At 44.0% G+C, this 11397-nt stretch overlaps 3 protein-coding genes across 7 annotated transcripts in view; 2 read left to right on the forward strand and 1 right to left on the reverse strand.

Moving 5' to 3' along the window:
* LOC137531111 (acyl-coenzyme A amino acid N-acyltransferase 1-like) overlaps positions 1 to 6455 on the forward strand; it is a 31393-nt gene extending 24938 nt beyond the window's left edge. Inside the window, exon 3 of one of the 2 annotated variants that reach the window (XM_068251362.1) lies at positions 6396 to 6455. In XM_068251362.1, the coding sequence (XP_068107463.1) occupies positions 6396 to 6412 (17 nt within the window). In that variant the 3' untranslated portion in view covers positions 6413 to 6455. Of the gene's footprint in view, positions 1 to 3038; positions 4529 to 6395 lie in introns of those variants that run through there. The other variant, XM_068251361.1, reaches the window with a different exon arrangement.
* LOC137531174 (acyl-coenzyme A amino acid N-acyltransferase 1-like) overlaps positions 1 to 11397 on the forward strand; it is a 108378-nt gene that overhangs the window by 84352 nt on the left and 12629 nt on the right. The window contains exon 1 of one of the 4 annotated variants that reach the window (XM_068251368.1): positions 6452 to 6523. The exons of the other annotated variants lie outside the window; for them this stretch is intronic. The gene's annotated coding sequence lies outside the window, so the exon portion shown is untranslated. Of the gene's footprint in view, positions 1 to 6451; positions 6524 to 11397 lie in introns of those variants that run through there. 4 annotated transcript variants of the gene reach the window in all.
* The window catches only part of LOC137531138 (acyl-coenzyme A amino acid N-acyltransferase 1-like), an 81884-nt gene that overhangs the window by 68634 nt on the left and 1853 nt on the right, over positions 1 to 11397 (reverse strand). The window contains exon 2 of the mRNA XM_068251363.1: positions 3860 to 4057. Coding sequence (XP_068107464.1) covers positions 3860 to 3882 — 23 coding nt within the window. The 5' untranslated portion in view covers positions 3883 to 4057. The remainder of the gene's footprint in view (positions 1 to 3859; positions 4058 to 11397) is intronic.

Genomic DNA, 11397 nt, shown 5'->3' on the forward strand with positions numbered 1-11397 from the left:
ATACAGTCGGTAGTTAGCTATAGGTACCTTCGGTATAGGTAGCTAGGTAAAGGTCCTCCTCCGCTTGCCCCCACCTCTCTCTCCGCCCTCCTCCGCTCCCGCATCCTCCTCCGCTTTCCCCCCGCACAAGCAGCGGCTCTCTCTTTCCTGCTCGCGGTGACCGTTATCTGCTGATGACACGCTGGCAGCAGAAGCCGCGCACAGAAAGGAGAGAGATCTGCACTCCCCGCTGGAAAGCATGTAATAAGTAAACTGCTGCTTGTGCGGGGGAGAGTGGAGGAGGGCGGGGAGAGAGGCAGATGTACGGGGACGCAGCGTTGGGATTTGTTGTATTCGATTGGTGCAAAATTGCGTGGGGATTCGAATCCACAAATCTTGAATCTTTTACAAAATTCAAAAGATTTGTGGATTCGATGTATTTGTTGTCCCACCCCTAATCTCTTTATGGTCTGTTCCATGAATCTCTCTCTGCACTGCTCAGTCATTGCCCCAGACTACAGAGTCTTCTGATGACTAAAGTTAGCCATAAGCTGATAGTTTTCCACCTGATGTGGCAAAACAATCCACCAGGCACGGTATTCTTCTTTCTGCGTAATTTAACTTGCACCTGTCAGGTTAATCTCTCCTTTCCCGGCACCTCTTGTCACATGGCTGCAGAAAGCCAGTAACTGTTTAGCAGCAGCTTTAACATAGCAACATTCAATAAAGGGATTGAAAACCTTAGATATGATACTGTAAATGTTTAAATAAAGGCAGTGATTATGTAGGGAAATAATCAGAAGATACAGTTGGCCCGCTCCAATTCCCCTTTTCTCATAAGTTTTCTCCTAGGTGATATTTTTACACCTTATCAATGAATTGCCATTTAGGCCACCAGCAGGCAAGAAGATACTCAGAATAATTTTGATAGTATTTTTTTTCACATTTGGCACTTTTTTGATTTCAGAGTGGTAAAAAGTTATTTTAAACAAAAGATAAAAAATTATTTCTTAAAGAAAACCTGTAACTAAAAAAAGTTCCCCTGGGGGGTACTCACCTCGGGTGGGGGAAGCCTCCGGATCCTATGGAGGCTTCCCCCGTCCTCCTGTGTCCCATGACGATCTCGCTCTGCCCCTCCGAACAGCAGGATGTAAATATTTACTTTCCCAGCTCCAGCGCAGTATCGGCTCTCCGCTCGGAGATACGCGGAAATAGCCATTCGCTGTTGGTCCGCTCTACTGCTCAGGTGCAAGTCTCCTGTGCCTGTGTAGTACAGCGGACCCGACAGAGATTGACTATTTTCGTCTATTTCTGTGCTGAAAGCCGCAACAGCGCCACCCGCTGGAGCCAGGAAAGGTAAATATATCAGCGCTTGCCAGGCTTGTAGAGCCAGGATTGCGGGACGCTTCAGGGGAGCCAGCGCTGGACTGCCTGCAGCTACAGGGGAGGGGGAAGCCTCATTGGGACCCTGAGGCTTCCCCCTCCTGAGGCGAGTACCCCCCACAGGGGACGTTTTTTTCAGTACAGGTTTTTTTTGAGAAAAAACGTAGGAGAAGAAGGGAAGTAAATAATGGCCAGTAGCCCATATGCAATTAACTTTTTCTCCTGAGTTTTCACCTAGGTGAGATTTTTTACAAGTTATCAATAAAATACCCTTTTAACAACCAGCAGCAGCAAGCACAAAAAATCTAAAAATATTTTTGATAGTACTTTTTCACCTACTTTGTTCTACCTTTTCAATTGCAAAGTGCTAAACAGTTATTTTAAAGAGAAGATGGATAATTACAGTATCTTCTAGGAGAAAACTCAGGAGTTTGCAAACAATTACTTTTTAAAAGGCTATTTTTTAGTACCTTGGCACTGAGGTTAGCTGCTTCTATATGTCACAGTCAGATCCTAAAGTTGTCCGCTTCAGGATCTGGCCAGCCAATACAGATAGTGGCCAGGCTGCTGTGGCCAATGGGAGAAGCGGAGGTCCACATCCTCACATCTGTCTGCAAGGAGGGCAGCCTGCACTCTCCCTCCCTGCTGTGTGTGCGCACGTGTCTCTGGCTTTCATTGCCGCACGTGTCTCCAGCTATCATTGCAGCCTATATTACGGCAGCTAATACCAGCAACACATGCTGCAATAAAAGCCAATGGAGACCCACAGAAGGAAGGAGAAGAGTACAGGCGCACTGGACAGGCTGCCCTGCTGACAAAGGTAAGAGGAGGAGAGGGCAGGAGGCCGGGAGAGGAGCCAGAGGGAGATACTACTTGCTAAGAAGTCGGAAACAGCTGTTATTTCCTATAATGCAACAAGATTTACAGACAGGAACCTACCAGAGCCATGGCCCTGACATCACACTGTGGGAGAGATTTTACCGCAATATCAGCCACATAGATGAGATGTCCCCAATTATCTATTCAAGAAAAGGTAAAGATTGCTCGTGGGAAAGGGGATATCGGCTATTGATTGGGATGAAGTTCAATCCTGGGTTAAAGTTGCTCTTCAATGCTTTAACCTGCCTGGCGTTCTGATTCCCGTGGCCCTGCGGCCGCGGGAACTTTTTTGCAATTTTTTTTAAAAATACATCATGTAGCTAGCCTAGCGCTAGCTACATGATTCCCCCCTCCCTGCGGCGTCCCTCCCACCCCTCCAATCCCCGCCGGCGCAATCACCCATCGGAAATCCCGTTCTGAACGGGATTTCCAGGAGGGCTTCCCCCGTCGCCATGACGACGCACGTCGTGACGTCGGTGACGTCACAGGGAGACCCGATCCACCCCTCAGCGCTGCCTGGCACTGATTGGGTCTCGCCTGGGGGGGCCTTGCATCGCGGCGGGTAGTGGCGGATCTGCGGCGGGCGGCGGCGATCGGACACAACACGCAGCAAGCAAAGTGCTTGCTGCGTGTTTTTAAAAAAAAAATATTTAAATCGGCCCAGCGGGGCCTGAGCGGTGACCTCCGGTGTCTCTGGACGAGCCTAGCTCGTTCAGAACGCTAGGGAGGTTAATTATGTCCAATAAAGATTCCTATTAAAACTATTAATGCTTCTCACTAATCTGTATTTGATTCAGGTCTCCAGAGGTGGAGTTGGAGTACTCGGGCTGAGCAAAGGAGCTGAAGTAGCGTTGGCCATGGCATCTTATCTGCCCCAGGTTGCAGCAACTGTCTGCATCAGTGGAACCATAGCAGCCTCTGGTTATCCCATCAAGTATGGAGATCTTGTCCTATCCGGAATCCCCTTCCAGACTGAGAAGATTCTTTTTAATCACAATGGAAGTTACAGTTCCATTCACATTTTTGGAGACCCGACAAAACCAGAAAACCAGGCCAACATGCTTCCCGTAGAGAAGGCAAAAGGTCCCGTCCTCTTCCTGGTTGGAGACAAAGATGAGAACTATCACAGCTTATATTTTGCTAAGATATCATCAGCCAGAGCAGAAAAGCATGGAAAGAAAGATGTCTACATAGAAAGTTTCCCTGGAGCTGGACACCTTCTAGAGCCACCCTGTTCCCCGTTCTGCCCTGAGTCTCGAGCTCCTTCAATTGCAATTCCCCTAATTTGGGGCGGGGAGCTTGTGCCGCACTGTCAAGCCCAGGAGATCAGCTGGTCAAAAGTACTCGACTTTCTGCGTAATAATATTCCATGTGCTAGGGAGAATAAATTCTGAAAAAAAAATTGGTGTCAGGCTTGTCTGGTCAATGACTATAGGTCAGGCTGTATGCCCATATGACTGACCTATAGCCCAGCCCGTAACACCTGCGCAAACTCCTACCTAGCACAGAACTACAATAACCCTGTAGATAGATGTAGCATACAGACTGACAGATAGTATCCACCAAACAGAACCAATAACAAGCATACAAGGCACAGTATCACATGTATAATAGTCACCTGAGGCCTGGAGGATGAGGCATTACAGATGAGTCAGATGACTGCAAGCGGGAGGAGTGGTTATGCAGTTCAGGCACTACAGAGATAGTGTGGTCAGTACTAGCAAGCTGTCAGTCCAGGCAGCTTTCTTGCAAGTCCTTATCCAGGCAGGGGTCGATCCAGGCGGCAAACAGACAAGTCCAGGTACAATAGCAGAGTCTGCAACAGGTAATCCAATAGAGCATGGTCAGGATACAGGCAGAGTCGGCACCAGGAATCAATCTAAAATAAGAGTGGTCAAGATACAAAGCAGAATTGGCAACAGGAGACAAATGGTTTGTGAGCGCATACCCAGCAACAAGCCAAAAGCTAATGCAATGTCTGGGGACGCTCACCATGCTTAAATACAAGGACTAACCAATCAGAATGAAAAAGAATTAAAAACAACCAATAGAAGCTCAGCATGCCAGCTGATCAGCTGACACACAACATACACATGTTGTACGTGTTTACAGCAGCGGAGCGCGTACTGAGAGCGCGTCCGCCACCTATCCAATGGGAGCTGAGCGCCAGGCTGTTCTCCAGTGACGTCAGTGGCCTGCCAAGACCCGGAAGCTTGCACCTCAGCTCGGGTCTCCGCATTCCGCCGCCATGAGTGCCCCGATGATCTTACACTTGGCCACTAGCAATATCTTCATTTTTCATGTTTAATGACTCATTTGTTAAAGGAAACTTAAACTGAATAAAAAAAATGGCCTGTTACTTACCTGTGATTTCTTCCACAACCCTACCCCCCCCCCCCCCCCAATGCTTCCTTGTCTCTTGCCATCATCCCACGCTGTGTGTCACCTCTCCGAACGCTGGATGCGCAGCCCCGTAACACACAATTCCTCCATTGTGCTCCTATAGCCAGGAGTGCTCTGTCCTTCAAAAAAAAATGTAAAATGCACATACCCAGAATGCTCCCAGCCATGGCAGCCCGGTAGAGGAGGTGCAGGGCTTATGGAGGGGATAGCGGAGGATGGCAGAAAGCGGGATCACAGCGAGGGAGCAGGAGGACTTCAGGGGGCTGGAAGAAGCCTCAGGTCAGTAACTAGACAATTTTTTGAGGGGTTTAGTGTCCCTTTGAAATGGTACTAGTTGAGTCTGTAACCAGGGGCGTATCTGGGTAATATAGAGCCTATGGCAAACACTAAAATTGCGCCCTCCCCCCGCCCCCCGTCAGAGCCCCCTCCCATCTAAAAGCAGCATCCGTTCTAGCGTACATGTGTTATGGTTGCCTATGTTTTTTGGCTCGGGATATTGCTGAAGTAACTCTTCTTATTCCATCTTTGTCCTCTCTTTTTCTAACACTAAGCCAAGTGCACCCTACATACATAAACTAAGTAGCCATGTTTCCCAGATAACAGAATTAATCTGATCTGAAATCTGAGTCACAGGGGCAGGCATGGGGCGCAGCACAAGGACAGGAATGGCGCCCATGGTGCTGTGGCGCCTATGGCAGGAGCCATGCCTGCACCCCTCTAGATACGCCTCTGTCTGTAACAAAGCAGAAGAATGGAAGTAATCATTGGACTTTGTTCTTCCAGTCAGGGTTATGGCCCACTAGAGATGATTTTAGCACTGTTTTAGAATTACCGGTGATAGTTTTATTATTTTGGGGCATCTCTTCCCACCTTAATTTTGCCACAACTTCCCTTGAGGGATGGTTTTTACTCAGATCCTCCTGATCCACACTATATTATTTTTTCTTGGAGAGCAACCGAACCAAAGTAGACCCGCTTACTCCAAAGGGTGGTTGGTCCCACCACACTCAAAGCTTTTTACTATGGTTGCCATTTCACAACCCGGGTTTGTGAGTACCATATCTCTCATTATTATTAACTAATTGACCTAATACACTATAAGGGGCTCCTTGTTCTCTCCTGTGTTTTTTCGCATACTCTGGAGGATCTGCACTTTTTCTATATCCTCAACTTCTCAAGGAATTGCAACCATCAGAATGTTTGACCTGTACGTTTTCAGACTGGGCCATGTTTTGAGGGTCACCAAGGGGAGGCAAAGGAAGGGCTGTGAACATTATAGGGCCCCATCAAAGTTTTGCTGGGGGTCCCATGCTTAGATATAATAAATATTTTAAATAAAGGAGGTGATTGTGTGGAGAAATAAGAAGAAGATACAGTTGACCCGATCCAATTCACTTTTTTCCCTAATGCCTGGTACACACCATGCAATTTCCCGATAGATGAGTCGAATTGATTTTCTCCAACTGCTGAGATCTGATTTTGGATCGTTTTTCTGATCGATTTTGTATAAGAATTGATTGGAAAATCAAGCAGCAAAACGATTAGAAATCAGATCGGACCTGTCGGAAATAATTTGACCCCAGTATATCTGATAGGAAATTGTATGTTGTATACTAGGCATTAGTTTACTCCTAGGTGATATTTTCACACCTTATCAATAAAATGCCTTTTAGGCCACAAGCAAGCAAGAAAATACCCAGAATCATTTTGATAGTATTTTTTACCTACTTTTGGCACTTTTTCAATTGCAGAGTGCAGCGTATTTTAGCAATAAGAATCAGCAAGGAGCAAGATAAGAAGCCTACAAGAGCCTAACTAATCTTTCCCTATGAGAGAGTCTACAGCAGCTGTCCCTTCTCTATTTACTGCAGGCACACGAGTGAGTATAATGGCCGCCTGCCTTTTATAAGGGGGGGAGTGGCTCCAGGAGGGAGTGTAGCCTGATTGGCTACAAATTTGCTCGGATACCACTTTTCACTATCTGGATCTAATTCGGATCCGGATACCCAGATATCCAATCCGGGTCGGATATCCAAGTTTAAAATTTTCCAAGCCGGATCCGAATCTGATATCCGACCTCAGTATAAGGCCGGATTCACATATCCGGATAGAAAACCGGAAGTGACCTTAAAATGGCTTGAAATGCTTCCAAAAGTCTCTAAAAATGGCAAAAACCCCTTTCGGAGGTCTCTCTCTCTCTAGGCCTGGATGCCTTCGAAAGGGATTTTGGCCATTGAAAGTGATTTTGGCTTCTGCTCGGATATCTGAACGAACTATCTGCCCGGATTTCGGATTTCAGATGGGAAATCCAAGTTTGCTCGGATAGTCTATTTGGATTTTAAAAAATATCCGAATTGCTATTCAAAGTTCTGATAGTGGAAAAAGTTCGGATTATCTGGGTAGTTCGGATATCTGAAATCTTGCTGAGCACCACTGGCTACAATGTGCCTGCTGACTGTGATGTAGATGGTCAAAATTGACCCTAATGGTGCATTATGGGGGCGAACCGAACTTCCAGAAAAGTTTGCGGTTCTCTGCGTTCGCGATCCACGGAAGTTTGCCAGGAACTGTTCGCAGGCGAACCGTTTGGGCCATCTCTAATTATGACAGATGTAACATGATGAATAAAATGTACAATGGTGCAAGCTACGAGACTAATAGAATTCCAAGACACAAAAGGGTGAGAGAGCCCTGCCCTTGTGAGCTTATAATCTAAGGGCCCGTTTCCACTAGAGCGAATCTGCATGCATTTTCTGCATGCAGATTCTCATAACCAATATAAATCAATGGGCCGGTTTCCACTTGTCAGGAAATCTGCGCAGTGGACTGTGCAGAAAAACATCTGCACAGCAGAGTCATCAGAGTTCACACACCGCAAGGTTAGTATGCGTTTCGCCTGTAAAGTAAGTAATAGGAAAATTCACACGTTTTCGTTATGCAAATTTTTCATGCGAATTCGCGTACATTTTCGCTTAAAATCAATGTAAAAGCACACAGGCACTGACATAGTTACATTCCCATACTTACAAACAGATGCGAATTGTAACGCGTTTTCGTGTTAAAATTTGTATACAAACACATAACACACATACATAACATACATACATACAAATGCGAAAACATCTGCATGCAAATTCGTTTTCGCGTTTTCCACAACGGAATTGCACCGCACTAGTGGAAACGGGCCCTAAAGGAATGGGGGGAAGCAAGAGGTGTGGAAGTATGCAGTATACATACAGGCACAGGGGCGTAACTAGCAGTGATGGGCTGAAATTTCGCATCGAAATTCGCATTTTCGCATCGTAATTGTAATGCGAAATTTCAGGGAAAATCATAATTGATTTTGTGTGTAATAGTAGTATTTCATAATTTTGGGTAATTTTTCGCGTAATTTTCACCAATTTCGCGACATTTTGTGCTAACTGGCAGTTAATAGCAAAGGCCCCATACATGCTATTGCTACCAAAATTGGTACACATGTTAAGGAGAACCCCGGGTACTAGTAAAAAAAAAGAACTTTTTTAAAAGACATTGTAGTTTTTGAGAAAATCGATTTTAAAAATGCAGAGAAAAAAATGTTTTTTAAACTGTAATTTTTCCAAGTTTAAAAACCATTTTTTCTTTGCATTTTTTAAATCGATCTTCTCAAAAACTATATGGTCTATTTGGAAAATTCTTTTTTTACCTTGTACCCACAATTCCCTGTAACATAGGGAGCTATTTTGGAGTCAATAGCATGTATAGGAGCTGTGCTATTAACCTCCAATGTCGGCACAAAATTACACAAAATGTGGTGAAAATTACGCAAATTTTTATGAGAAATTATGAATGACTATGAAATCGATTTAGTTTGCAAATCGTAATTAGGTATAGGTGTAATTGCAAAAATGTACGCGAAATGTAGCGAAATCGTAATTTTGCAGATTATGACCATCACTAGAAACTAGAAATCTCTGGGCCCCCCTGCAAAACCTTTGGATGGCGCCGGCTGCGCTGCAGAAGTTTGGGGGATGCCGTAGCCTGCTATTGTTACTCACAGTTTACATAGCTGGTGCGGGATGAGATAACAGATACAGAAATATACAATACAATAATAAGATCTAGACAGGTCAGCACTTGTGCACAAGTTTTCCTATCTCTAGTTACAAAGTCATAAGGCAAAATCGTAGTCAAATCGATCCGGATCGTACACAAAAATCAGATGTCAGTCGTATTGTAAGGGTCAGACACAATCAGAGTCAGGGTCAGGCCGAGTCGGTAACATAAATCAGATGGCTGCAGTACAGAAGGGTAGGACAGAGGCAAAGTCAGGAAACAGGCTAGAAGTCGGTACACAGATAAACAATAGATGTTAGTTCAATAATATCAGGAGGATATTACGAATGAATTACAATTACAGCTACCAATAAGAAACACTCCAAACGACTGACTAACTAGAGTACATATATATTGCGCGTCCACACAATATATAAATGTAACTCAAAGGTAGCTAGCTAGGCCAAGAACCAGCGAACTGATTAGTATCAAGGCCAGTGAGCGACTGAATTCACTGACCTTAAGTACAGATCCTGCATCCCCAGAAACCACCCCCAATTAGTGATGTCACCAGTGACATCACCTGCCGTCATCTCAGACTCTTCTACTGAGCCTATAGGGCTCACTCGAACTCGCGCGTGCACGGTGCGACCTTAGGGTCGCGCACGAGCCGGAAGACACCGCCGGAAAGGTGCCGGGGATGCCACCAGAGGATGTCTGCTGCGAAGTCCCGCCGCTTGCCCGGACCATGCCAGAGACGCCGCAGGACCTGCCGCTGGAACGTAAGATTGTTACAGGGCAGCCTCCAGAGCCTAAATGTCCTTCTATAACTGATATGACATTTAGCACCTATGGCGGCACCTGAAATGTTGTGTTTTTTGTGACGGATTTGTGGCAAGGTAAGGGTTAATGTTAGGCATCAGGAAGGTGGAGTTTTTAAAGTTAGGTGGGGTTACTTAAGGTTAGTAGTGATGATCGCAATCAGATAATTACGATTACGCAATTTTCCGCGTACATTTTTGCAATTTCGCCTATACCTAATTACGTTTTGTACATTTCATTGATTTGATTGATTCGCGTAATTTCATGCCGACTTTGCCAGTGAATAACATACATGCTATTGTCACCAAAATTGCTACATATGTTAAGGAGAATAGTGCTAAAGTACAAGCTTAAAAAAAGAATTTTCCAAAAAGATCTTGTAGCTTTTGAGAAAATCGATTTTTAAAAAATGCAAAGAAAAAATGGTTTTTAACCCATTCGCGTTCCGTCGTTTTCACTTGAGAAATGTTCACCTCCCATTCATTAGCCTATAACTTTATCACTACTTATCACAATGAACTGATCTATATCTTGTTTTTTCCGCCACCAATTAGGCTTTCTTTGGGGGGTACATTTTGCTAAGAGCCACTTTACTGTTAATGCATTTTAACAGGAAGAATAAGAAAAAACTGAAAAAATCATTATTTCTCAGTTTGCAGCCATTATAGTTTTAAAATAATACATGCCTCCATAATTAAAACTCACGTATTGTATTTGCCCATATGTCCCGGTTATTACACCGTTAAAATTATGTCCCTATCACAATGTATGGCGACAATATTTTATTTGGAAATAAAGGTGCATTTTTTCCGTTTTGCATCTATCACTATTTACAAGTTTAAAATAAAAAAAATAGAGAAATATATCATCTTTACATTGATATTTAAAAAGTTTAGACCCTTAGGTAAATATTTACATGTTGTTGTTTTTTATTGTAATGTTTTTTTTTTTTATATTAAACATTTTATTTGGGTAGTTTTGGGAGGGTGGGATGTAAACAATAGGTTTATAATGTAAATGTGTGTTGATTTTTTTTTTTTTTACTTTTAGTTGTAGTTTTACTTTTTGGCCACAAGATGGCGGCCATGAGTTTGTTTACATGACGTCACTCTAAGCGTAACATACACTTAGAGCGACGCATGGGGGAGGTAACAGACAGAAAAGGCGCAGCTTCCGAGAGAAGCCGTCGCTTTTTCAGCGGGGGAGAGGAATCAGTGATTGGGCACCATAGCCCGATTCACTGATTGCCTGGCTAACGAACCGCGGGCCGGGAGCGCGCGTGCATGTGCGAGATCGACCGCGGGAGCGCGCATGGTTCCTGGACGTAGTTTTTACGTCCAGGAACCAAAATAGTTTAAACTCAGAAAAATTACAATTGAAAAATCATTTTTCTTTGCATGTTTAAAGGGACTCCGAGCAGTGCAGTAACTATGGAAAGATGCATACCATTTTAAAGCTCTCTTCTCCTCTTTCCAACAATATACAAACCGCCGCCCTACGCCTTTTAATTTCGCTATTTTCGCGATCAAAATCACGGCAAACGCGATCCCGAATAACAAAAACTAAAAGGCGTAGGGCAGGGGTTTATGTGTCGTTGGAAAGAGGAGAAAGAGAGCTTCAAAATGGTATGCATCTTTCCATAGTTTCTGCACTGCTTGGAGTCCCTTTAAAATCGATTTTCTCAAAAACTACAAGGTCTTTTTGAAAAAATTTTTTTTTTTTACTTGTGCTAATTATTCTCCTTAACATATGTAGCAATTTTGGTGACAATAGCATGTATGGGGCTTTGCTATTAACCACTAAAATAGGCACAAAATTACGTGAAATTTCACAAAACTTAAGAGAAAAATTACGTGAAATTATGAAATATTACTATTACATATGAAATTAATTACG

The sequence above is a fragment of the Hyperolius riggenbachi genome, chromosome 1 (assembly GCF_040937935.1).
Source record: "Hyperolius riggenbachi isolate aHypRig1 chromosome 1, aHypRig1.pri, whole genome shotgun sequence".
Classification (NCBI taxonomy): domain Eukaryota; kingdom Metazoa; phylum Chordata; class Amphibia; order Anura; family Hyperoliidae; genus Hyperolius; species Hyperolius riggenbachi.